This window comes from Lissotriton vulgaris, unplaced genomic scaffold (genome assembly GCF_964263255.1).
Source record: "Lissotriton vulgaris unplaced genomic scaffold, aLisVul1.2 SCAFFOLD_1734, whole genome shotgun sequence".
NCBI classification, from domain to species: domain Eukaryota; kingdom Metazoa; phylum Chordata; class Amphibia; order Caudata; family Salamandridae; genus Lissotriton; species Lissotriton vulgaris.
The window spans coordinates 109,548-136,572 of NW_028246047.1; the positions used below are offsets into that span (position 1 = coordinate 109,548).

Below are 27,025 nucleotides of genomic sequence, written 5' to 3' on the forward strand. Positions count from 1 at the left end.
GTTCTAATCCTTAAAGGATGTATCCCCAATAGGATTGAATTATGATAACATAAGTATCACAAATGAGTTGATTGAATGTAGAACGGACATAATTTTTCTAGATCCCTTCAAGGCTCATACCATATAAAAAGACTCAAAGAGATATGTTGTTATAATTATATGTTATGAAGGGGAAATTTTTCTTTGTTTGTCTATAAACTTTATTCCCTTGGATCCCAAAATCCTATTGTTGTACTTACAGACCTGGGGATATCCCTAATGAGAGGGGGGGGGGAGATCTTTGAGTTTTACAAGAGGTATTCAGGCTGCAAATAAATTGGGAAAAGTCTTGGATATTCGCACTGGGTAACGTCTATACGCCTCCCTATGCCAATGACAGTTGCAGATCGATGCTTTAAATATCTGGTACTCTGGATGTCTAAAGAAGAGAGCATTCACTACGAAGACAATCTGTCCCCTGTGCTCTGTAGGTTGGAGATAGATGTGAAACTTTGGAGGGCACTACCACGGGCAGCGAACTTTAAAATGCTTGCTCTGCTGAGATTTATGTATATTTTACAAATCACGCCTTACGCAATATTAAACAAGTTCTTCATGGCTACTAGTAGGCTCCTAAGGTCCCTATTATGGGAGGGCGGCCCGCTAAGAAATGCCTTATCCATCTTCCACATATAACAGGGGGCATGGCATTTCCAAACTTCAGCAAATATTATGAAGCTGCACAAGTAAATGTAGTGAATGAATGGAGGTATAAATGGATGCACCACTCGACGACCCTGCATACAGGCTAGATCTGAAGGCACTGGAAGAGCGAGGCTGTTTACACGTGTTGTATGGTGGTAAAGTGGAGACTGATGTCCCGCCAGCAACTGCGAGAGTGATAGCTACATGGTGCAGACTCAGTAGAGAAATGGGCTGGGGTTAGAGATTGACACTAAACGCCCCCACCCCAATGGATGGGTCCAAAACTTGACCAGGTGCCAAGGCTACTGGGATTTAAATGATGGTATGATATAGGACTCTCCTCTTTGGGAGACATTTGGGATGCCAATGGTATCGTACCATTTGAGCACATCAGAATATGAAATGGGGCCCCCACAAATATTTCAATATCTACAATTGTCATTTGCTGCAGCATACAATCCCACCGGGTATAGAAACCATGGAAGACTCTCTCCTAGAAAGTAAATTACTGGAGGGTCTTACGCCAACGACACCCAGCTCATCCTCTCCCTCACGAAGAACCCCGAAGACACCAAACTCTGTTTCCCGGACGGTATGAAGGACGTCGCAGATTGGATGAAAAACAGCTGTCTGAAGCTCAGCTCAGAGAAGACCGAGGTCCTTATCTTCTGACCCTCTACCTCTGCCTGGGACAACACCTGGTGGCCCCCCGCCCTCGGGAGCCCACCCACACCGACAGACCGCGCATGCAACCTCAGCATCATCCTCAACACCTCCCTCACCATGACCTGCCAGATCAACTCCATTGCCTCCACCAGTTTCTACAGCCTACGGATCCTACGCAAGACCTTCAAATGGATACTCCCCCGATACGGAAAACCAGAGCCGGAAGAAGAGCTTTCTCCTACGTCACAGCCAAAGCCTGGAACAAGCTACCAGTCCACATCAGACACTCCCCTTCCCTGCATGCCTCCAGGAGGAACTTCAAGACCTGGCTCTTTGCCTGAGCTGCACACTCCCCTCAGGCTCTCACCCTGAGCTGGAGCTGCTCATCCCACCCCCGTGCCTTGGGACCCTCACGGGTGAGTAGCCCGCATTATAATCTCCCTGATTGATTGATGGATTGATTGATTGAGGGCAATCTCCCTCACATATTGCACATTGAGAAATACCCATGGCGAGTTGGAACAGTTAAGTGCAGGCTGGCAAACAGACATATGGGGGAACTAGATGAGTAAGATTGGAGAGGTGCTGTGAAATTCCCAAGAGGGTAGCAATAAAAGCAAGATATTGCCTGTTCTCATTAAAATACTACACCGAATATGCCACTCTAAAACCTGTTGCATAGAATTGGCAAAGCAGGGGTGATGTAACATGCCTGCGCGCTTGCGGGCAAAAGGGTACTTTCCTGCATACGTTATGGGAGGGAGTAATACAAAGATTACAAGAAGCCACTGGACTACAAATAGAGGCGAAGGCCCTCCTTGTGTTACTAGGAATATGGAGAGTCTGATGCAACCTCCTACTAGAAACTCCTCACTAACCTTTGTTTTCTACTGCCAGAAACAGAATTGGCACTGCACTGTGGGAACAGAATAAGGCCAAAAGTGAACTGCACTGTGGGAACAGAATAAGGCCAAAAAAGGACGACCGGGAGCAAGAGATGAATATTTGTTATGCCAAGGAAAAGGTGACTTACAAGGGTAAAGCGATACAAAAGGGGATGATGGACAGAGCGTTTGAGCAAATCAGACACTCACCCCCAGTCAACTGATCTGGGTTTAATCCATCACCATTATTTAGCTCACTCAGCCACCCCAGTTCAGACATGGCCATATGCAAATCAGTCTGACCTCATGGGAACAGTCCAGCCCGAACTGCCAAGCCATGTCTTCCATGGACCGGAAACAAGCATCCTGGGACCGGTTTCGGATTCATAATCCTCATCAGCCAGGCTATCTTGAATCCAGTGGGCAAGTGAGTAAGGGACTCACGTCTGAGCATACCCTGCCAACTTAGGGCGAACAAAGCGATACAAAAGGGGATGATGGACGGAGCGTTTGAGCAAATCAAACACTCAACCCCAGTCAACTGATCTGGGTTTAATCCATCACCATTATTTAGCTCACTCAGCCACCCCAGTTCAGACATGGCCATATGCAAATCAGTCTGACCCTGTGCCTCATGGGAACAGTCCAGCCCGAACTGCCAAGCCATGTCTTCCCTGGACCGGAAACCAGCATCCTGGGACCGGTTTCGGATTCATAATCCTCATCAGCCAGGCTATCTTGAATCCAGTGGGCAAGCGACTTACAAGGGTAGACAGTGCCCCAAAAAGTTCGAAAATATTTCGGGGGGTGGGGGGAATGGGGTTGGGGGTGGGAAGGGGGTGGATGCTGTTATGAAGCGGTGAGGATGAGCGTATGTCCGTTATGAAGCTCGTGTTGGCTAATGTGTTTATTGAAAATGTAATACAAATGTTACTAAAAAAAGAATTGCTCTGAGATGATGACAAACGTGTATTGCTGTGATTACCAACTGGTACTGGTAATCCTCATTACACAGAGTCCTACCCTTCCTCATTCTAGGTTACCCTGCATCATATGTGGCATTTACTTTCATCCATGGTGGTACTGCTTATATTTGACAAACAGGACTGCCAGATTGGTCAGGTATTTATCATTCTCAAAATAAAATTAATTTATATTACAACAACACTTGAAAGACAAGGGATATTTAACGTATCTTTAATCCAAATAAACTTCCTTTATGCACCTATTTGCCTTCCATATACTTATGGATCTCTATATTTATTAATTTTGGATCTATATATTTATTACTTTAGTTATTTATTAAATTTCTTCTAATTTAGCATATCCAACGCACTACCCTATTTTTCTTCCTATACCGCTCTCAGTATATCCTGTGACTCATCTCAAACCTCCCTCCACTACTCTTTCCAACATGTCTATAAATATATCCTCTACCTCCACTCTCTCATTCATCCGAAACCCAATACCACTACTATGATCCCCAAAATAACCCTTACTAAACTCTTCCCTTCTCCACCCCTCCTTTTATCATCTCATACCTCTTTTACTATTCCTATCCCCCAAACAAGTCTTTCTAAACCCTCCCTCTGACTCTTTCCCTTCCACCTCCCTTTTACTCCTCCCCCTCCTTCTTACTCATCCCAAGCCTCCTCCTACTGCTACGAGCTCCAAAACAAACAAGCAAACAAAAAATATAACTTGTTTCTAAATCCAGCCTTTGTCTGTCCCTCCCCTATCTTTTTCAATCCAAATTACAGACTAACATGTCCACCACTCAAATTTATTTCACATTTCACTATACTAATTCACCACTAATCCTTTATGGGTTCCTGAGTAGAATGCTACTCATCGAAAAAGCACTTCAACACCTCACCAGGGGTAGCAAGCGCTATATAAATGCAAACCTTTTTAGCTCTTCCACCCCTTCGCTAGCCTTCCCAATCCAAATACCTGACCAACATATCCACCACTCAAATTGTTTTCATATTTCACTATACTAATTCACCACTAACACTGTATGGGTTCCAGAATAGCGTGCTACTCGTCAAATAAGCAATTTGACTCCTCGGCCGGGGTAGTAAGCGCTATATAAATGCAATTACAATACTATATAGATGAGGGGAGGAGCAAAAGCTTTGTTACATTTAAACACCTAGCCCATGTGGCGGGTTCCTGGACACAAGTCATTATCCTAATGTAAGGACTGTGATAACGAAGAGTGACAACGTGGAAATGTGCTGGCCTGTGAATGTTATAATGTGGGCTTAACACATTTGTGTCTTGTACTGGTAGTTTGTAGGACTTACTACCTGTGTCACTCTCAATGCTACTGAGAAACGATTTCTTGGCCTGCCCACAAACAGCATCTATTACTTGGTCTTGGTCTGCCATATTGCTTGTTTTCCTCCAACAACCCTGCTTGCTTGCAGCCTGCCTTGTTTTTCATTTATCAGCCCCATAGTCCCCTGCCTCTATTGTGTAACACAGATCCTTTCATCTCGCTGGAGCGTTGTCAGCCTAGCTTCAGTGGGAACAGCCAATGAATGATTTGTGTTCAGTACCTCATCTGCGAAGGAGAGCGCTGAGTGGCCCATGCCTAGGAAAATAAACTTGTTAGTCAAACTGTGTGGCTAGTTAAGCACATATTCTTTCATTAAAGTGCTTGAAGTACTGACTTTTCGTTTTATTCCCAATATGTTTCAGAGTTCTGCCTCGTTCACGAAGATGCATAAAAAACAGGTTTATCTGTTGTGGGGAGTGAAGTAGGCGGGAAGCTGGAGGTGGTGAAACCTGTTTGGGTTTATTGCTCTGAGAGACACTCAGAGATTGAAGGCTGGTCTATGCATAGTGATCTGGCTGTGCTTTTGTTTCTTGTCCTTCATTCGTGCCAGCAATTACACTGTGTTGGCAAGGCTCCCTCTGTCAAGGGTTGTAGATTTGTCGTTTTAATTAGGACTGTCCCAGTAGTTGGTCTGCTTCGAACCATGCCTGGTGGTGCTCTGTGGACACACTCCGAAAATACAAATCTTGGACTTCACCTCAAGACAGAAAGATAGAATTGTGCCCTCATTTTCTATGGCCGCCAATGGCTGTTATTAAAAGCAAATGGCAAAGACCTACGCATTCCATAACTAGAATCTGAAATCCAGCAATAAAAGCACTTGTCAGAAGCAGCATTCCTCCTTTGCTGCTCTTGACGGCTAAGTATCTCTTTGCCTAGTTTTTATGATTTATTTTAGAACTATATTAGTGGTATTAATGTTCTGAATTTGCCTTGTGCTTCCTATTTTTTAGTAGTTTCCTGGGTGTTTCTGTTCAATGGTTGAATACTGTTTTGGTTGAGACAATATTCCCAATTGACAGTAACGTCAGGGTTGTAACATGTTTAAGGCGATATTTAAAACCAGCATTGTCAAAGCCAATAGCTCTCACCTTTAAAGCCTATTAGCTTTGCCAGTGGTTAATTAGTCATGCTGTACGGCATAGGAACTACTCTGCACCATGTCTTTAAAAAAGGAGCTACGACTAGAGGGAGTGTATAGAAGTGACTGCTGTATAGTGGGAGGGGATGTGCCCTGTATGTATCCAGGAGACTATATGTATGCTTTAAAGGGGGTGCTGGTGTTTGCAGAGGTAACCGTGCACAAAAGGAGTGACCGTCACCTGCTCTGAGAAGGTTCTAGCATAGAACCCCAAACTCGGTGTGTAGGGGTGGAAGGTGGAGGCAGCGCGTGGAGTGCACAGAGGGCTGTACTGAGGGGGTAAGTCTGCCGCGCGCGCTGCCTGACTCTCGCGCACTCACCGGAGAGTCGTTGGAGTAGGCGCACTCGGAGCGGTAGACACAGTCTCTGGTCTTGGGCACGCGGATGGTGGGCATGTAGGGCACCAGCAGCTCCCCTAGGTCCGTGGCCATTTTTGGCGTGCCTGTGTATCCTCGCTGGCAGGCGCAGTGCGCCGGCGGCTGTCCCGAGGCCACGGTCTTGTCCGGCTATTTTTACCTCAGAGCAGCAAATCACACCCCAGCTGTTCCTGGCCTGTCCGGGGGGTGCAGGGACACGGGCCCGAGGGCGACAGGCTTGCAGGACGGGGGGCGTGCAGTGCTGAAGGGTCTCTGCGGCCTGGGGGGATGAGTACACGAGGGCCTGTGCTCGTCATTTCTGTTTGTGGGTGCTCACGGCGGCAGGAATGTCGCAGGTGTGGGGTCGGAAATATGCCAAATGGTCAATGCGTCAGGGGCCTGTGTTTGCTCTTTGGCGATTGTAAAAAGTATGGTAAATTGGTGATTGTAAAAAGTAGGTAAATTAAATGGTGTGACTAACGGCACCAGTGTATGTGTGTTGGACCAGTTGTAATCATTACAGAATACGAGTTAAAGGAATTGGGTTTATTCCACGAGCAGAGTTAAACGTGCATTGCCAAGAGAGCCTCTTCCTCAACCGTCCCAACTGCAACTTCCCCTCCCTGGCAGCCGCGGTTATGACCTACACTTTTCTCTTTTTCTGCCGTCCCCTTTGGACGGCCTCATCTATTTTCCTTATCTTTATGGGACCATGTGTTTGGCCCCATAAAGATAAGAAACCTTTTACGGCAGAAGGAAGGCAGACAAGCCTGTCCAAGTGGGACGTCAGAAAAAGAGAAAAGTCTACGTCACAGAATGCTCTTTCCCAATGGCTGGTCACCATTTAGCATAAACGGTGACGCCGGCTAATGAAAAAGAGGGGCGGGGCTTAAAGCCCGTTACTGAAAGGTCATTTAACCACATGGCTGCTGCGGTGATTTTTCCCCTGTGCTGGAGATCCTTGATATTCATTATTCATGACGAGCTCAGCTCGTCATCAGCACACGACACCCGTGGGTGATGACGAGCTGAGCTCGTCATCAGCATCGAAAGGGTTAAAACATAAAATCTCGCCAGCAAGACTGCGCATGTGCGCAGCCCATGCAGGCGAGACCTAAAAAAATAAAAGCGGTGTAAAGGAAATGATTTCATTGAAGCAATGCACAAGTGATAGGTTTTCTTTTGTAAACAATTCAGACAGTTTTTCAAGGTCTGTGACATTACTGAGCCTTGCAGCACCCGAAGACTGTCGCGCTGAGGAAAGGTTTGTGGTATGGGGACCAAGAATGTCCCTACTAGCATTCCTTAATGACCTCACAATCTCAAGTAAGCCATTTAACTTGTCTTCACCTACAGCAAAAATGTATTGTCTAAATCTTCTCAACAAAGTACTGTTAACCAGAAATACGCCATGGATGAAAGACCCTTGTGTCAGTCGTCTCATCTCAGCCATGTCTCCTGGAAGGTCCCCCTGCATTTTTCCCTTTTATTCTGAGGGACCGACCCGTAATCCCAAGAAAAGCAAGTGGCAAATTGTATATCTGCAGTATGCTGTTACAAGGTCGACCCAAAAGTGGCCTCCCCACCAGGGAGTCTGGATGAGGTAGCCCAAACAAACCCTTTCACAATGTCCAAGCAGGTGGCAGTTTAGATGTAATTTTGAGGTGGGTATTCCATCTATATTGCTCTTTCGGTAATAATTGCAACAAGTGACTGTGATCACCTTTTGTGCACATGCTAGTAAGAGAGATGGAAAATTGTATGTGGATGATGGCTGTAGCCCACGCAGAGACTGGGAGAGTAATTGGATGCACCTTTATCTCAAAGGATTATATAAAGGGGAGGTGTTTGGCTTACAACTAGAGCTGTCTCTTAAAGTACATCCTTGCCTGAAGTCATGTAGGCACTAACCTTCACATTACATCCTAGGAGTTGGCTAAGACCTTCTTTTGTCCAAATACAAACACTGTTAGTAAATGCTGCAACCTGTCACAGCAATTCAAAGATATCCATCAACACAGACCTGATGAGACCTTGTTGCTGTGCTTCCTGAATGAAGCTGCAAGTTTATTGTTCCTTCATAAGAGGGACTAAGCCCGATGTTCTCCTAAAGCACTGCTGGAGTTCACATTTGCTACTAATACTGCTTGCATGGACAACCCTATCCAGCCCAGAGAGTCCTTAGACATGGTCACGGAGTGCCAAGAAATGTTCTCTACTCAATCACTAGACAACCCTGGCCAAGACCCACTATCCGCGCATGTGCCCGTTAACTTCCATGTAGCATGGTCTGAGCACAGGACTATCATCTCCCTCAGTGGCCAAGGTGCCAGAATCAGTATCCACAATTCACTTTTGGGAGTTTCTTGGGCCAACCTTTCTGAGCAGAGCCTCCGCATGAAGTTGGCTTGCATACTAGCTATATCCCAAACATTGAAGCGGTCCAGTGTAATGGTGTATGCTGTTGGGCCCGCAACCCCGTTTCTCTCCAAGGTCAGAGCCTTGCCTACCCTCCTATAGTACAATAGTCAGTTGCCTCCCCCCCCACCACATCTGGAGGTGGAGCTGTGGACTCGTGGTAGATGGCACCTTTTTATTTTTGTATTTGTATTTCAAAGGTATTATATAGTGCTACTGGACCCAAGAGTATCAGAGCGCTTTACAGGGATGGTGAACATAATGAGATAAAATTAACAATTAAGCAAAAAAGAGTTACAGTATGATAATGCATTCAACAGGGCTAAGGGGGCAAAGAAACAGATAAAATTAGGTGGAAAATGAATAATTAAAAGTTAGGAGAGAGAGGGGTGGAGAGAGGGGGAGTGAGAGAATGAAGGAATTGAGAGGGGGTGGGATGAGGAGTAGACAAGGGAAGAGAAAGGAGTGAACATGGTCAGAGTCAGTAACATTAGATATCCCAATACTTGTCGAGAAGAAGTACTTTGAGTTCCTTTTTGAAGAGAGGGTAAGAGGGGTTGCAGCGAAGATCCTTAGGGAGAGAGTTCCAAATTGTAGGAGCGTTACCAGAGAACGCACAGGATTGGGTCTTTTGACATTTGAGCCTGTGTGGGATCAAGACATGGGAGTTTGTGCTCCTCAGGCACCTGGAGCAACCTGCTTTGTGTAGTTTTGTTGTAAGGTAAGAAGGGGTGTTTTGGTGAAGAGCTTTGTGAGTGATGCAGGCAATCTTGTAGGTGGATCTTTCTTCTATTGGGAGCCAATTGAGATTTTTGTGGACGGGGGAGATGTGATAACCTTTTTTACAATCAGAGATGAGTCTCGCAGCTAGATTGAGGACAGATTTCATCGGAGCAAGATGGATTTTAGGGGTGCCAGCCAAAGTGACGTTGCCATAGCCAATCCTGGAAAGGACAAGCGATTGGACAACAAGTTTGAAATCGTCTGCTGGAATAAATGGTTTAAGTTTCTTGTGGTGGAGAAGGGTGAAAAGCGCACTTTTGGATGCATTTTTAATGTGGGGGATGAGATTTAGATTCTGGTCGATACTGATGCCTAGGGATTTGACAGAATTAGAGGTGGAGAGTGTGCAGTTAAGAGCTTTGATGTCATTTATCCAGAGTTGAATGGGAAGGGTGTTGTTTTTGGGGGAGAAAAGGATGATTTCAGTTTTATTCGGGTTCAGTTTGAGATGGTTCCGATGGAACCAGATTTGAATTCTGGTCAAGGTCTCCTTGAGGTGGAGAATGTCTTTATGGGATTTGATCTTGTAATATAATTGGGTGTCATCGGCATAGAGGTGGTAATTGATATTAGCTTGTTTGAGGATGAGGGTGAGTGGTTCCAGGAACAGATTGAATAGGGTTGGGGAGAGGATGGATCCTTGAGGGATGCCGAGTGAGACAGGTTGAGGTTTAGAGAGAAAGTGGCTGAGCTTGATTTGCTGTGATCTGTTTTGAAGGAATGAGGAGAACCATTTGAATACGTTGCTATCTAAGCCGAACCGGTCTTTGAGAGTGTAGAGAAGGGTGGGGTGGTGGACGGTATCAAATGCAGCTGAGAGGTCGAGGAGGATTAGTAATGAGTGTGAGAAGTTGGCCTGATATATGATGTTTCCAATTCTGGAACCACCTTGTATCAGTCCAAACAATCCCTTATGGTGTCAGGTTGTAAGTCAACCTTGTTAGACAAGCTATCCTAGGGGTAGCATGGACTAAGCAGCCTTAAAGGCTTAACTTAAGAGGTTGTGTTAAGCGAGCTGTTTCACCACATACAATCCTGAATATCAAATGAAAGGACACCACACAAGTATATATTATAAAAATGTGTTTATTTCTAAAATAATCCCCAGTACTCTTTATGAGCAAAGGGGCAAAAGCGTTAAATCAAAAGCACAGTATAACATACAAAGTTGCACAATTATGGATGAGGGCGGGTGGCCACTCAGACCATATACTAAAAAAGTGGTATAAGAGATACCAATCGAACAGTGGTTAGGCCTAGGGCCTAGGGAAATCGCTGGGAGCAGTCTGGACTAGCAATGCTGAAGTCGGGAAAAGCCCGCGGGATTCGGGTGCAGCACGTAAAGTGCGGCTTGCACCAATGCAATGTCAATGGTGCGTAAAAGTTACACAAAGTTAGTTTAAGGATACTTCCGCTGAACCTAGAGGAACAAAACTTAAGACACAGACCCTAGAGGTGTGTACCAGTGTAGGAACACTGGCGTTGCAATGTTACCTCACCCACAGGAAGCGGGTGCACAGGGTCGAAGTGGCGTCGGGTTTTGACGATGGAGCTGAAGATGCTGCAGGCGATGGGAAGCAGAAGTGTCCGGTGTGATCCAAGGGTGGATCGAAGTCGAAAAGTATCTGAAAGCAGAGGGGACAGAGTCTGGGTCACTCAGCAGTGACCAGGGTGGAACCAGGACGGAACCAGGCAATGTCGGGCGCAATCAGATGGTTGTCGAGGAGCTTCTCTTCGCTGTCACGTGGGCTCTGGGGCATCTGCGACGTCCAGGAGCAGGTCACGATCTGTCCCACGCAGGCTCTCGTCGTCAGCGCCGTCGGCTTCAAGATTGGAGAAAACAACACTTGGCAAAAGCAATCCACGCGGAACCGGGAGATTGCTTCTCACTCAGACCAGGAGGGTCAGAGCGGGTGCTCCTTTTCACAGGAGCTGGTGCAAATCTGTAGCAACCAGAAAAGCAAGTCGGCTTAAGGTTTTCGTCGGCACAGGGGCCACAAGCCAGCTGGCAAGTGACCGGGCCAACGCGTCGAGCCAACACAAGCAGAAGGGCCCCGCGCAGCCCTCGTCGAGTGTGGAGGGGTGAGCTTCGGTGCAAGAGTAGCTCAGGGTTGGGGCTTCTCAAACCCCTGTGCACAGCTTCGAGGGTCACTCGTGGGCTGCGCAGTCAGCGTCTCGTGGCATTTTCAAGATGGCGTGCCCCACGCTTCCGGTCGCCTCCACGGGTCTCAGCTCTGCAGGGACTGTGGATCGGGCTGAAGGAAGGCAGGCAAGCTTGATCTCGGCGATCTCTGTCGCTAGAGTTCCGGCGGGAACTGCAACAAAGCAAGGGTCGAGGTGCTGGATGGTGCCTGTTTGCACAGGGTGGTCATTCCTTGACCACAAGGGAGATTCTTCAGTCTTCTACGTTGAGTAGGATGTCGAAGGGTCCAGAGTTTCGTTTCTTATGTTTCTTCACGATAATCTGAGTTGCATTGGCACTGCTCCCACTCTTATTCGAATCTGGTGGGCTGGATTACCTGCTAGGTCCCCTCCTATGGGTGGGACCCAGGAAGGGGGTGGATACACCCCTTTCCTTTGATCCTGGCCGCGCTGGGACTGGGGCTGGTGTGCCCCAGAACCGGTTTGGGCGGATTATGCAAGGGGCAGCCTTGTGCTCCCCAGGCAGTGTCTGGTTTCTTTCAAACCTCCCTGCTACAATCCACTATCTCCTGTCTGGGGTGGTGTGACACCGCCCCTGCGACAGGAAACCCTTTGTCCAGGCCACCATCTGCTGAGTTTCGGTCAGCAGCAGGAGGCCAGACCCGTGTCTGTGGCAGAGGCATCCATTTTGTGGATCTGAGGCTCTTTTAAAATCAACCGCGTTTAAGTAACATCTCTTCTCCCTCTAGAGGGGTGGAATGCTAACCCTGTCGCCAGAACTGGCGAGGGGTTAGTATTCCAATTCGTATGACACCTTACACGACATGTTTTGATAAAGCCAAACCAAAGTTGCTATATAACCGCGAGGATTATAAGGCACTTAATAGTATATGGTATGGCATTATCCCGGATCAGCTTAGGGAGTTGTTCCCGACAGCTGCAGACAGGCTCAGCTCATGCCAGAGCCCCATCTCACATTAAACCACACACTCTGCCTCCAGGATTGATAAGGCCTTCCATAGGAGTGGCTCACAGGTTTATATGTGTCCAGATATAGGTTTAGATATAGGTATACTATATCTAAGCAAGGGGTGATTACACCAACTTGCCCCAGCTGAGTGATCAGCCAGTTGTGTCAATTTAAGAACCAGCCAGGGGTGGCAAAAGATATGCTGCAGCCCCTGGTAGGCCTTGGTGGCACCTATGCCCTGAGCACCTATAGTGCATGGTACAGGGGCTGACAAGGAGTCCATTTCCAATTGTGGTATGTACCTATAGCACATGTATTATGAATTTAGAGAGAGAACAGCAGGCTGGGGGTCTGATTAGCAGGCCCACAGCCTCAGTAAGTCGAAAACCAGTGAAGCAAAAAGCAAAAAATGGGGTGACCATAGGATAGCAGACCCTACTCTCCTACAATGAGGATTCCCCTTTGTCTAGGGAGCGATGAATGTCATCAGTGATATTTAGTATAGCAGTTTCTGTACTGCATCCCTTTCTAAAGCCGGATTGGAAAACATCAAGGAGGTTGAAGGAGGCGATATGTTTCTCTAATTGCAATAGGACACATTTTTCGAGGGCTTTAGAGAGGAATGGAAGGTTAGAGATAGGGCGAAGGTTGTTAAGGTCTTTGGGTCAGCAGTGGTGTTTTTGAGAATGGGTGAGATTTGACCAAGCTGAAGGGAGGTGGGGCACAGCCAGTGGAAAGAGAGGAGTTGATGATTTTGGTCCATATAGGGGCAATGATAAATTTAAGTTTTTGAACCAAAAGGGCGGGAAGAGGATCTTTGGAGTGGGAGGAAGGTTTTAGATTGGCAATGATATTAGTGATCGTAGATTCAGATACTGGACTAAAATCACTCCATGAGGCATTGTTTTTAGCAGGGGGGCTTATTTTCGGAAAGGTATCTTGTTGGGGAGAGCAGGGAGGGGATGAGAAGGATCGAGAGGGGGTGGAAAAAGTGGACCGAGAAGAGTTAGGAGTGTTGGGGAGGGTGTATAGGATGGGAGTAGGTTGAAGTGAGAGTTGGAGGGAAGAGAAGGATAGTTCGATCTTGTTGATTTTGTTCGTAAAGAAACTGGCAATTTCTTCGCATCTGTCAATAGAGGCCAATATTTTAGGAGGGCCAGTGGAGGTTTGTTTTTTAACAATGTTAAAGAGTTCTCTAGGGCGGTTTCTGGCTTGATCACGTTGTGATCGTAGAAAGGAGGCTTTATCATTAAAGATATATTTTTTGTACTGAGCTCTAGCAGTTCTAAGGAGAGCCAGATTGTCAACGGTTGGATGATTCCTCCAAACCCGTTCAGAATGTCTAAGGGTCCGTCTTTCGTTATTAAGTTCAGAATTGAACCAAGACTTAGGAGGGTTGCTTTTTTGTTGTTTGAGTTTGATTGGAGCAATTTGGTCGAGGGCTTCAAGAATAGAATTGTTATAATGGTTAGTTAGGTCAGTGGTGCTGTCGGAGAGAGGGGGGAGAACTAAGTGGGCCTTAATAGTGGATTCCAATTCGCCAGGAGGAATAAGGTGACGGTTGCGTGTGGATTTCTTAGGTAAGAGCTGATGGGGCGGGGCGAGTCATGGATCTATTCATGGTGAAGAGGATAAGGTAGTGGTCAGACCAGTCTACCGGAAGTATATTTGAGAGGGAGGCCAGATCGTTGCTAGTCATAATGGCATCAAGGGTGGCACCTTTGTAATGGGTTGGAGAATGGCAGAGTTGGGTCATAATGGTGATGTCCATGGTATCATTAAATAGGATGACAGCAGGATCATCACTTTTGTTCCAATGGATGTTGTAGTCACTGAGGAAGAGAGTTTTAGAATGTGAGAGCGATGATTGTATAATAAGATCAGTCAACTCTTCCGTAAAGGGGATGTTATTTCCAGGGGGATGGTAGATAGTGTGCAACCGGGTGGTGGGGGAGTCAGGCATAATGAGATCAGCGCAAAGGTATTCAAAGGATGAAGGGTCTTGTAGATGAACAAGCGAGATGTTAAGTTCAATTTTAAAAAAGATGGCGAGTCCTCCTCCTGTTTGTTCGATTCTATCTTTTTTAATGATAGAGTAACCAGGGGGGATAAGCAAGTTGAGGATGGGAATGGAGTGGGCGGTGAGCCAGGTTTCAGTTAGGAATGCAATGTCAATGTTTTCACTAAGAATGGTTTCAGCAATCTCAGTAGCGTGGCAGGAGGCGGATCGGCAATTAATCAGCATGCAACAGAGGGGAGTGGGATTGGGCGATTTGGAGGGGGGACAAGGGGGGATAAGTCTAATTTGTTGGGGTGGTCTAGGGGAGGTCGGAGGAAGGGAGTCTGCCTATTCCTAAGAGAACAGGGATGGTAGACAGTTGAGTAGGGGGAATAGTGGACGAAGGTGGTGAGGGAGAGGTAGTTAAGTTAGTGGAACTGTTAGCTTCAGAGGTTATTGGGCGAGTACCAAGTTTTGGCCGTTGTATGTTGGTATTGTAGGGAGTGACGATTAAGGAAGGTTGAGTGGGTAAGGTGCTGGTTGTGTAGTTGCTAGAAGTTAGGTTAGTGGAACTGTTAGCTTCAGAAGTTATTGGGCGAGTAGTGGGGGGACAAGGGGGATAGGTCTAAGTTGTTGGGGCGGTCTAGGGGAGGTCGGAGGAAGGGGGAGCCTGCTTGTTCCTAAGAGAACTGGGATGGTAGACAGATGAGTAGGGGGATAGGGGACGAGGGTGGTGAGGGAGAGGTAGTTAAGTTAGTGGAACTGTTAGCTTCAGAGGTTATTGGGCGAATACTAAGTTGTGGCGGTGTGGGTATGTTGGTAGTGTAGGGAGGGACAATTAAGGAAGATTGAGTGGGTAAGGTGCTGGTTGTGTAGTTGCTAGAAGTTGAGTTAGTGGGGCTGTTAACTTCAGAGGTTATTGGGCGAGTACCAAGTTGTGGCGGTGTGGGTATGTTGGTATTGTAGGGAGGGACAATTAAGGAAGGTTGAGTGGGTAAGGTGCTGGTTGTGTAGTTGCTAGAAGGAGGAGTGTTTCTGTTGGTGATAGTTTGGCGGACAATATGTGGATGTGTTGAGGAGAGTGTTGTTGTGCGAGGAGATGGTTTTAGTAAGGAATGAGATCGCTTCTGAGTGAGGAGAGTTCTAAGATGAGGGACATAAGGACAAGTTCATTGGTAGGGGAAGCCAGTGTGTGTGTCGGGTGCTGTGGGTCCGTATTTATTGGGCTGTTGGTCGAGTTAGGGTTGTTTAGGTGGGGGATAACATGTGGAAGATGAGGAGGAAAACCTGGAGGGGGGGTGGAATTATAATGAGGGGGAGGCTCATTTTAGGAGAGCGGAGGTGAACAAGAAGATGATGTAGGAAAGGTATTCATTTCGGACAGACAATTCAGTGAAAGTGGCATAGAGGAAGTAGAAGGTGGTGTATTTGTTGGATTGTGAGTTGTTGAAGAAAGCAGGGAAGTTTTGGAGGGTGATTGTGGGGGATATGTGGGGGCAGTTAAGAGGGAGTGGGGAACTGAGTCAGAGAAAGATGTGGTAAGGGAGTAAGGCGAGGGAGGAGCATAGAAGAAAGTGTGTAGTTGTAAAGGGGGGTATTATGGGGTAAGTGGTAGAGGGAGAAATGATAAGGGAGTCGGGAGGAGTATATAAGAGTGTATTATTGGAACAAGGTGGAATCTGGGGATAAGTGGCAGAGGGGTAAGGGATGTGGGAGTCAAGGGGGGGGGAGGGGCATAGAAGAGAGTGTATTTATGGGACATGGGGGGTCCCAGGAGGTAAGAGGCAGAGGTAGAAGCGGGAAGGGAGTCGAATGGAGGGAGGAGCGTTGAGTAGAGTGTGTTTTTGGAATCGGGGGAAATCATCTGGTAAGTGGGGGATGCAGGGGGTATCGATGTGTGGTTGTATGATGTGGTGCAAGGAGGGGGGATGTTGGAGAGGAGGTTGAAAGGAGAGGCCCCTGTACCAGAGTATATCAAATTAGGAAGAGGCGATAAGGGGGGGGGGTAGAAGTGAAAGGAGATGAAGACAATAAGAATTGGGGAAGGTCAGAGAGATGAGATAAGTGGGATGGGGATGATATCAGGGGTGATGAATCAAGGGGTAGAGGGGGTGAGAGGGCAGGGTTCGGGGATTGTGTGAGGGTTTGGGATAAAGTGCTAAAGTGTTGTTCATTGGGAGTAGGAGAGGGAGAGGCAAAATCAGGAAGAGGCGAAAGGGGGAGGGAGAGGTGAAGGGAGAGGAAGGCAATAAAAGTTGGGGTAGGTCAGAGAGACGAGGTAATGGTATCGGGATGAGAGGGGGGTGATGAGTCTAGGGGTGGTGGGGGTGAGAGAGCAGGATTCGAAGATATTGTGGGATATTTGGGATATAGCGCTAAAGTGTTGTTCAAAGATGTCGAGGTGCTTTTCAGACGCTTGGATGAGTATAGTTCCAGATTTGAAGATAGAGATATCTATTTTGCCTGGAAAGAAAGAAGATGGTGTAGTGGAGAGTTTTAGACCGTATGGGATGTTGCGTGAATTAGAGATCAGGAGGTGACGTAGAAATATGCTTTTCCATTTAGATGGTCGTTTGGTGAAGAAGATGAAGTTGGTGATAAGTGAGGAGTTAAGGCTGCTATGGTGATCAGCAAATAAGGTTTCTGGGTGGAGACAGAGAAGTTTGTGTTTGATTTTTTTTTTTACCATATTTAGAGAGATGGGGTGGGTAGAGGATACAAAAGCAGGATGACTGGGTGATTAACTCTTTACCACTTGCACCTTTCAGCTTGATCTTACTGTAGAAGACATTTTGCCTATTCTTCATTGTGTCCTTTCTGTGGTGTTGCACATGGTTTTACTAAGGATCACATGTGGGTAGTGATGGCAATCTATGCATTACCAAGTATTATGGTGGGGGGGATCACGATCCTAATTATTTTTAAACTATTATGAGCATTTCAGCATTTGTGATCAGTTAGTGATCTTGAACCACATACGTGTGTAAGCTAGGTTCCCACATTTTATGATTTTCTTTTTTTGCTTTATTAAATTGTATGATCGCTTGTTTGGACGCTTACTGTAAATAAATCTGTCTATTTAAGGAGTTATTGATGCAATTTTTCATTTTACAAATTTTTAAAAACATGTTTCTTCATTTGATTTTTGGACAAACCATTATTAAGAAGTACTTGTTGCATGTATTATAATATTTCAGTATTACAAATTTGGATTATGTTTTACTTGAACAACTAAACAACCAAGAAAAACTATGAAACCCTTGTCAGTTCGCATAGAACATAATATGTTGAATTATCTCTTTTTTGGGCCTAGCAGCCTTGGGTAAAATCTACACAATCATCGACGTATCATACCTTCCCAATTTTTTCCAGGCTTCATTATAAATCTACATGTATTGGTTGTGGTGCAATATTGAGTATAAGGAGTGGGATCAAATGTTGTGGAAGGATCTCATATGGAAAATGTTGTGGGACCCTTAACAGCTATTTTCAATCAAGAGTATATGTTTGCCACTCACGTACTAATAACTGGTAGATTCATCATTAACTCCTAACCTCCACCGTGATGGAGTCTCTCAGACCAAAGAGATTGCATGAATCTGTGTCAAATAGTGCTCCGAAATGACCTCCTATCCAGGGTGGATAGGTGTTTCAAGACCTGGGTAGTGGTAAGGTTAAAAACAAACAAGTACGTGTCCCCTACATTATCAAGTTTAAGAAGGGTCTACATGTTTCAGCCTACTTGTGCTCCAGCGGGTCTGTGGCTTTCGTCAGGACCAGCAAGGATGGAAAGATCCCTTTTCTGAGGCAGTTGGGACACTATACCCTGGCTTTGAACTTTATGTAGATGAGCTCACTTCATTAGAGTGCTAGAGAAATCTCCGTTCTCTCCTTTCAAACTTGGATGGCCCCTATAGGTTGTGTCCATACTTGGGTGCAGTGTGTCTGTGTTTGGCCAGTCCATCCCATCCTACATGTTATGAACTCCCCCCCCCCCGCCCTTCCCACACCTAGAAGCATGGTCCCCAAGATGTATTACATTGAAACTGTTTAATGGATGGTTGCCCCTCAGATAAACTTTGTTTGATTGAATCTTTCTTTTAAACTCTGACAATTTTCATAACAATATTGCTGCTCTAATTGCAAACTTGATAAGGAGAGATAAAAAAAGCTAGTATATCGCTGTGCAAACTTCAAGGAAACCGGTTTTCGGGGGGCGTATGGATATATAACTTCAACTACCCAACAGCCTTCCTCGCCAGACGAGCTGTTCATGAGATAAAACCTAGTCTTCCCTCTAGTCCCCCCATGGGCTGACATAGAAAGAGACCGAACTGGCCCATTGGCTCTAATAAACTAAATAAATCTGAAACAAATGAAAGTCACATAATAATGCCAGAACCTTGTAGATACACTTGCAGCAATACATTCTCTAGGCAAACGTTTTCAGAATAAGATGAAAAAATCTACTCACTCCTCTGCCTGGTTTAACCCCTATATCAAAATGGTTCCGAACCCAAGTTCTGGTAAACATAGGCAGAATCAAGTGTTCTCCTTTTCAAAAGCCTGGGTTCATACAAATCCCCATTATCTTTCGTCATTATTTCTGAGTCATACAAAATCTCTCAACAGAATTCTAGAATTTTTTTTAAACTGAAGCGGCAATTCGAAATTAGGCAACATACATACTTCTGATTGTATACAATTCCTTGTTGCCTTCTCCGACAAAGGTCACATTGCATCTTAAGTCACATTGCCAACTTAAAGAACAATCTCAAAGTGTGAGGAGGGGGGGCAGGGCCTTGTGCCGAGAAGTACCTACGAGACGCCTTTGAATTCCACCCGTCCACCCAAAAAGCTTGCTGAGGCTGGTGCTGACATCCTGGGGTTGTATTGTAAAAGAGACAGAGCCACCCAATTATCCCTCGAGGACTGGGTACAATATTGACATCCTGGGGTGTTTTCACTCCCCTAAATGGACGTTGGCAGTTCAAAGCCTCGGAAAACAAGCTGGAAAACAACTATTTACAGTGGTTTTCAGCTTGTTTTTCCAGCCACCGTGTTATAAATCGGTTCCTCACAGGCAGACCGTGTGATGAGAGCTGATTTGGTGTGTCACACAGTGGCACCATGTGAGTTGGCAGGTATGTAGTATTCCGCAGCCTCTGTGGGCGAGTGGCATCCAGGCCGAAGCTTGAATGTCTAGGGCGAAGGAACGAAATGTGTAGGTTACCCAAGAATACAATATGTAACGGTGCACCTTTTCTTTTATTTGTTTACAATGAAAATATGTGAAATACATACGGTTGAACTAAACAGAAAATTAGGCGATTTCAGTTAATTGGTTGGTGGGAAACTCTTCCAAATCCAGTACCGAAACATTTCATCAGTGTTCCGTTCATAGTTTTAATCCACAAGAGTTGGTCAATCCCTCCTCGCTCATCATGTCTTGAGAGACAGCATTTTACTTCTCAATCTCCCATGACCTTCACATACTTCTGTGGGCAGCCACTCTTCTTGTTCCCCACCTTAAAATGCATAAATCTCTCCTTATTTTTTTGCCATTTAGCTGTGGGTAGCCTGGTCTCTAAGTTACTATTTACATCCCTCATGGCCATCTCTGAAGGCCAGTACAAGAAAAAGTTCAATATATTGTGACACCCCTTTGTCAGAAAGGGTGCCTGAGAGGACTCCTTTCGAATCTATATCCGCTCTTCGTTCCATGATCCTGCCGATCCCAACAGCAGCGCAGATCTTGCTGGTTCCACACTTGATCTCCGTTTTTTTTTGGGTCAGGCCGACCAGGGCAGCAGTCAGACATATTGTTCCCTAATCTTAACAAGCATTGGAAATGCAATAGGTCTCGCAGCATTAGAGTTAGTGCTTTTAGAATTGTTTATGGGTTTTTTTGTAAATCTTTAGCATTTTTGTTTCCTGTAGCCAATGCTAAAGAATAAAAAAAAAAAGCCATAAACATTTCTAAAAGCTCTAACTCAAATGCTCCGAGACCTATTGCACTGTGTGAGGGTGAGGGGTTGAGGGTGAGTGAGGGTGAGGGTGAGTGAGGGTGAGTGAGGGTGAGGGTGAGTGAGGGTGAGTGAGGGTGAGGGTGAGTGTGAGTTAGGGGGAGGGGTTGAGGGTGGGTGAGGGTGAGGGGTTGAGGGTGAGTGAGGGTGAGGGGTTGAGGGTGAGTGAGGGTGGGTGAGGGTGAGTGAGGGTGAGGGGTTGAGGTTGAGGTGTTGAGGGTGAGTGAGGGTGAGGGCGAGTGAGGTGTTGAGGGTGAGTGAGGGTGAGGGTGAGGGGTTGAGGGTGAGGGTAGGTGAGGGGTTGAGGGTGAGTGAGGGTGAGGGTGAGTGAGGGTGAGTGAGGGTGAGTGAGGGTGAGTGAGGGTGAGTGAGGGTGAGTGAGGGTGAGTGAGGGTGAGTGAGAGTGAGGGGTTGAGGGTGAAGGGTTGAGGGTAAGTGAGGGTGAGGGTGAGTGAGGGTGAGTGAGGGTGAGGGGTTGAGGGTGAGTGAGGGGTTGAGGGTGAGTGAGGGTGAGGCGTTGAGGGTGAGTGAGGGTGAGTGTGGGTGAGGGTGAGGGGTTGAGGGTGAGGGGTTGAGGGTGAGGGGTTGAGGGTGAGTGAGGGTGAGTGTGGGTGAGGGTGAGTGAGGGTGAGGGTGAGGGGTTGAGGGTGAGTGTGGGTGAGGGTGAGTGTGGGTGAGGGTGAGGGGTTGAGGGTGAGTGTGGGTGAGGGTGAGTGAGGGTGAGGGTGGGTGAGGGTGAGGGTGAGTGAGGGTGTGTGAGGATGAGGGGGTGAGGATGTGAAGGCGCGCATCCGTAGACAGAAAACAGAGTAACCTCTTACTCTTCTACCTTAAAGCGCTTTGGGCCTCGTAAAGTGTAAAAGCGCTACAATTGATCCATTCGGTACTGGGACATAAGGGGGCGCTGCAGGTCAGGTTGCAAGGCTGGACAACTGCTTGGTGTCCTGGTAATGAAAAAGTAGGGAGTTGTGCAAGTAGGGATTAAGAAGATGCACTGCTTGATCTCAGTGTGAGTACGAGTACAGCGGCAGTACGGCTGCTGCAAGTCTGGATTGGGCTGCACTGGGTGCTTGCACTGTGAGTACAGGTACAGGACAGTAGGGCTGCTGCAAATGGGGGGGTGGGGGTTAAGTGCAGCGAAAGCGATTACCTGCGGGGATAAAGAATAGGAAAACCTAACATCAGAATGTCTCAGGTAGCTCATAATGCACTAGGGATTGATCATGCACTGTTAAAACATAGGGGGCAATCTATTCGTGGTGGTACTCTAAGAGGCGTTTAAATGAGGATGTTAAAACCCACTTGTGCAGCTAGGGGGTCAAGTGCCTTTGACACATGGGATTTTGCGAGAGTGAACGGTAATTAATGTCTCTGCCCGATATGTCATGGACAGCCGAGTCAAGTGAAAGGTATTGTGGGCAAAGGAACTTAGTGGAAGTGTGAGTGGCAGACCAGTTGGTCGGCCATATGTGCCACTCGTTGAAACAATAAACATGCAGAATAAGCGTCATTATAGTAGGCGCGGGCGGAGTTCTTTTTACCTAGCGTGATTCAGGAAGTGTCTAAAGAGAGGACCAACGGTAATTGTTATCCTCATAAACATTGGGTGCAATCAGTTAAACAAACCGTGAGCGGTTAATACGGGTCTTTCGTGGACTTGTGCCGGTAAGGTGTCTTGTTTAAAATGGTGATTTCTGCCGTCTAGCGAGAGCAAAAGTGGGGCAGACTTACTTTCGAGCAGAGCTGCAAGGGTCTATCTCCTTCTTGATGTGGCTGGTGATGCGTGAAGTGCCGCGTGTGAGGTCCTGTTTAAATACTGCGTGGCGTGGCCAACGTGCTAGCATGCACGTTCTAACCTGTGTATGGCGCTGAGTTTAAAACCTGGAACTGGAGGTTTTCTCGAGCATACCTGTTGAAATTAACTTGTAGTCCAGAGAATTGCGTGTTATAGCTTAGGGATTAACTAATTTGTCAGCAGGATGTGTTTTGCGCAATACAGTACATGTTATGTACATTGTCAATTGCAAGCAGGAGAACAGTTTGTGAACTTTAACATCCTAAAGAATCGATGACCACATACAAAGTTAACATGAACTAATGTCGGATCTGTGTGAGACAGCAACAGGGAGCGTTGCGAGTGGCATACAAGACGGAGGGGAGGGGGGGAGGAGAAATGCGACACGGCGGGAAGGGGAGGGGGCGGAGCGGGTACAATAAACAAGACGGAGGGAAGAGAGGGGCGGGGGGAGGAGAAGTGTGTTTAAAATGGTGATTTCTGCCGTCTAGCGAGAGCAAAAGTGGGGCAGACTTACTTTCGAGCAGAGCTGCAAGGGTCTATCTCCTTCTTGATGTGGCTGGTGATGCGTGAAGTGCCGCGTGTGAGGTCCTGTTTAAATACTGCGTGGCGTGACCAACGTGCTAGCATGCACGTTCTAACCTGTGTATGGCGCTGAGTTTAAAACCTGGAACTGGAGGTTTTCTCGAGCATACCTGTTGAAATTAACTTGTAGTCCAGAGAATTGCGTGTTATAGCTTAGGGATTAACTAATTTGTCAGCAGGATGTGTTTTGCGCAATACAGTACATGTTATGTACATTGTCAATTGCAAGCAGGAGAACAGTTTGTGAACTTTAACATCCTAAAGAATCGATGACCACATACAAAGTTAACATGAACTAATGTCGGATCTGTGTGAGACAGCAACAGGGAGCGTTGCGAGTGGCATACAAGACGGAGGGAAGAGAGGGGAGGGGGGAGGAGAAATGCGACACGGTGGGAAGGGGAGGGGGCGGAGCGGGTACAATAAACAAGACGGAGGGAAGAGGGGAGGGGGGAGGAGAAGTGCGACAGGGGAAATGCGAGACGGCGGGAAGGGGAGGGGGCGGAGCGGGTAAACAAAGACGGACGTGCACGCGCTTTTAAGCTCAATGCGCATGCGCATTGAGCTTAAAAGTCACGGGCACTGCAAGGAATCGCCACGATTCCTTGCAGTGTGGATAAAGAGCGGATAAGTCCCAATACTCTCGCCTTGCTCGATGCGCATGCGCATCGACAGGCGAGACCTAAAAAGGTACAGAGAGTGGGCCCCATCCAGAGGAGTATTACTCTGTCACCGTGTGGTGTTGGTTCTTTGGTACATTTTTCCAGCTTACAGGAATTGCTTCCATTTGAGTGCATGAACGGCTGTTTTACACCTGTAAAGTGCACTCAATCATCACATTATCACATTCTGTTGTCTTTTATATGTATTCGATAGAGAGCAATCCTTTTTTGCTACTTTTTCCCATGATTAGCAAAGCGAACAGGACAAACTTTGTGTTTTTTTTCTGGTTATAACACATGTAAACAACTTTGTGAATGCTTGTGTTTATAGTGAACTCCTCTTTCCAGGGCATTATGGGCACTGCCTTCAGTCCTGAACTGTTCATCCACAAATCATTGATTTCAGATGGGTTAATCTAATTACTTCAGTGGAAGACAACAAAACGAAAACTGCCAGAACGCATTAGATCAGTGGTTCTTAACCTGTGGTCCGGGGATCCCTGGGGGTCCTTGAAGCCTTCTCAAGCGGGCGGCGACTAAATAGTAATAGATTAAGAAATTGTATATAAATAATTGGAGACCAAAAATCAAGGTAATAATAATAATAATAATCCCATTTGTAAAGCGCGAGCAATCACCCGTAAGGGTCTCTAGGCGCTGGGGGCCGTCAGGAAGATTAAGCAAGCTATTGCCCAGAGTCACATGGTGCTGGGCTAACCTGCCGCCGGAGCCGGGGATCGAACCGTGATCTCCAGATTCCAGCGTCAGTCCCCAGATTGATTTGTAAGAGTAGAGCGAGTGCATCAAACAAGATCTAGTATGGATGACAAGTAGCCTCAATTGAACTTAGAAAGGCTTGAACCTTCCCATCAAATTTAGATTGTCTTTTATATGTATTGTTAATAAAAATAAAAAAATCATAATTTATGTATTCGTTGGATGAATGCTTGTTTCTGTATTAGTTTGTCTATTGTATAATCGAAAATGATTAGGCCTGAGGGTCGTCTCCCCAGGGGGAAATCCCGGCTAAAGCTATTTTGCTTGCCTACAAAACATTACTTAATAACATGCCCGATAAACTAGGTCCACTCTGATCAAAATGAGAATAGACCACTGCTGTATTGGATGATATTGATTGGGAGGCCGCTCTCATGCATCCATGGGAGGTGGCAATCAAATTAAGGTTGCGCCTCATCTAATACAAAATACTACACCACACTTACTTTGATAGAGCCAAATTGCATACAATAGGGAGAGAGGAGAGCCCGGATTGTCTTCGATGCCACACAGAACATGGGACATTCATACATACCCTTTGGGAGTGTAATGAGATACAGGCCTATTGGGGAAAGAGTGTGGGGGAGCTCAAGCATATACTGAAAGTCCAAATAGAACTGGAGCCAAGGTTTCTCCTTTTGGGAATTCCAACAGATGTAAACATCCCGAGGCGCAAACTTGTACTAGCCAACTTGGGGCTGGTAGTAGCCAAACGGGATATAGCTAAATATTGGGGGACCCGCAAATACCTACCCTTAACCCCTTCGCTGCGTGCGTCGGCCAACTGCCGTCGCAAGCACTACCTCGGTAGTGCTGCACACGTCTGTTGGCTGACGGGGCCCCGCCCACTCTTTTCAAATCGCCGCACCGTGGCGGAATTCACACCGCAGGTTAACGAATGGAGGGCTAGTCTTGACTTGTATATGGTTGCGGAACACGTGACATATAAGGCCCGGGGCAGTCCTAGGAAGTTCCGGAAAATATGGGCCCCATGGATAAAATACTACGATCTGGAAGTGGAGGGAGTAACCGAGGGTGGGAGTCCGCTGTTCGAAGGACCGGGGGAAGAGCCTTGAAAGATGTACGGTTTGTCCCTACTGTTTGTAACCATGAGAAATGTAACCGTGATCCTGTTTCTTTCTGCTCCCAGGCTGCTCAACACCATTTGCATATTCAATTCAGACAGTCCTTTAGTTTCTATAACTGCCCTACACTGCCAATATGGAATGCCCTGCACTGTGTATTGTGTAGTCATGCTTTGTTTGATGTTTTTATTATAAAAAAACAAAATAAAAATATTTATTAAGAAAATGATTAGGCCTGGCCCCTGGTTTTCAGTAGTGACTCAATTGGGGGTCCCCAGATCCAGTAGTGATTAAGTGGGGGTCCACAGAAGTCAAAAGGTTAAGAACCACTGCATTGGATAGTATACAAAAGTCCAGAATCGAAACAGTGTGTAATGACCCAGAGGGTGGTACCCAACCTACCTTTGTGTATTTGTTTGCACATTAAAGCCAGACATGTTGGCTTCCCCAGGGCTTGCATGGTCCAGAGGTGAGCATGGAGTGGGACTAAGGAAGGAGTAGGAACCTATTCAATAGCTCAGTAAATAAGTTCGAGCCAGACTATAGACCAACTGTCCCCCAACTCTTTGAGGATCTCGTGTTACATGACAATAGCCAGCAAAGGGGGCGAAGTCTGGGCATGACACCACAAGGACTAGTTACTCTAGTCCTCGTCCCTGTGTGGTGATCCTCCTCTATTATGTGCACACCCTTTTTTTGGCGATGTAGCGAATGGCTAGCATGGTTACAAGTCATGTAATTTTTCAACATGATTGATTTATATGGAATTGCTTGAACACCAGCTTCCTTATGAAAATATGAATAAATTGCAGTTCTCTGAAATGATTAGGTCAGGTTGGTCTCTGTCCTTCTGATTTGACCTTGCGGTACCCATGCATTTAACATGATTGTCCTTTCTTCGCAGCCTTTACCAGAGAAATTTGTGGTCAAGGGGGTTGTTGATCGGTTCTCCGAAGAGTTTGTAGAGACCAGGAGGAAAGCTTTGGACAAATTCTTGAAAAGAATCGCGGACCACCCGGTCCTCTCCTTTAACGAGCACTTCAGTGTCTTTCTCACTGCCAAGGTAGGAGCATCATTATTTTTAGGTTGCTTGGATATGTTCTTTAAAAGGGATCTGTTGGGCGCTTGGAAAGGATAGCCTTGTGTAGTCATTCCCGGCCAGAAAATAATCGATGAAGAGGTGACAAGTACGGTCTAAATAATAACCATAAAATACTGTAATTAATATTTAATGCTCTTAACTACTGTTAGTGGCTCTTTGTAGCAGTCTCAGGTTATTAGTTATTCGCACTTCATTGATCTCTAACGTATAGCTCTTTCACTTGACGTTGCTGTCTTTCAGCTTCTCGCTTTAGAAAGTAATTGTACGTTTATGGAGGCACCAACCTCTTCCTCGATTGCCAAAAAGTATGTTATTCTAAACCGCCTTAATGGGAATGAAAAGAACATTTGTTTATTGATTTTTACATAGGACAAACCGTCTTAAAGTGCTCAGGCAATGTTGCACTCCTTACAGGAGGTGAATAATACTTGTGGCATTTGTGGTCACTAATTGACTTAACATGATTAGAATCCGAACTACGCCCAAATGTTTTTTGGGGTTTTTTTTTTACGCTGGCAAAGGCATTTCGTGCTATGCTTTTTAGGAGAGATTGCCGAAATTACATCATTACACCACGTTGTGTAATTTGAAGCCTGTTCGGAGTAA

General features: G+C 46.3%; 1 protein-coding gene across 1 annotated transcript in view; it reads left to right on the forward strand.

The window, feature by feature from the left end:
* The window catches only part of SNX30 (sorting nexin family member 30), a 187,991-nt gene that overhangs the window by 97,754 nt on the left and 63,212 nt on the right, over positions 1-27,025 (forward strand). The window contains exon 4 of the mRNA XM_086949259.1: positions 26,222-26,380. Coding sequence (XP_086805385.1) covers positions 26,222-26,380 — 159 coding nt within the window. The remainder of the gene's footprint in view (positions 1-26,221; positions 26,381-27,025) is intronic.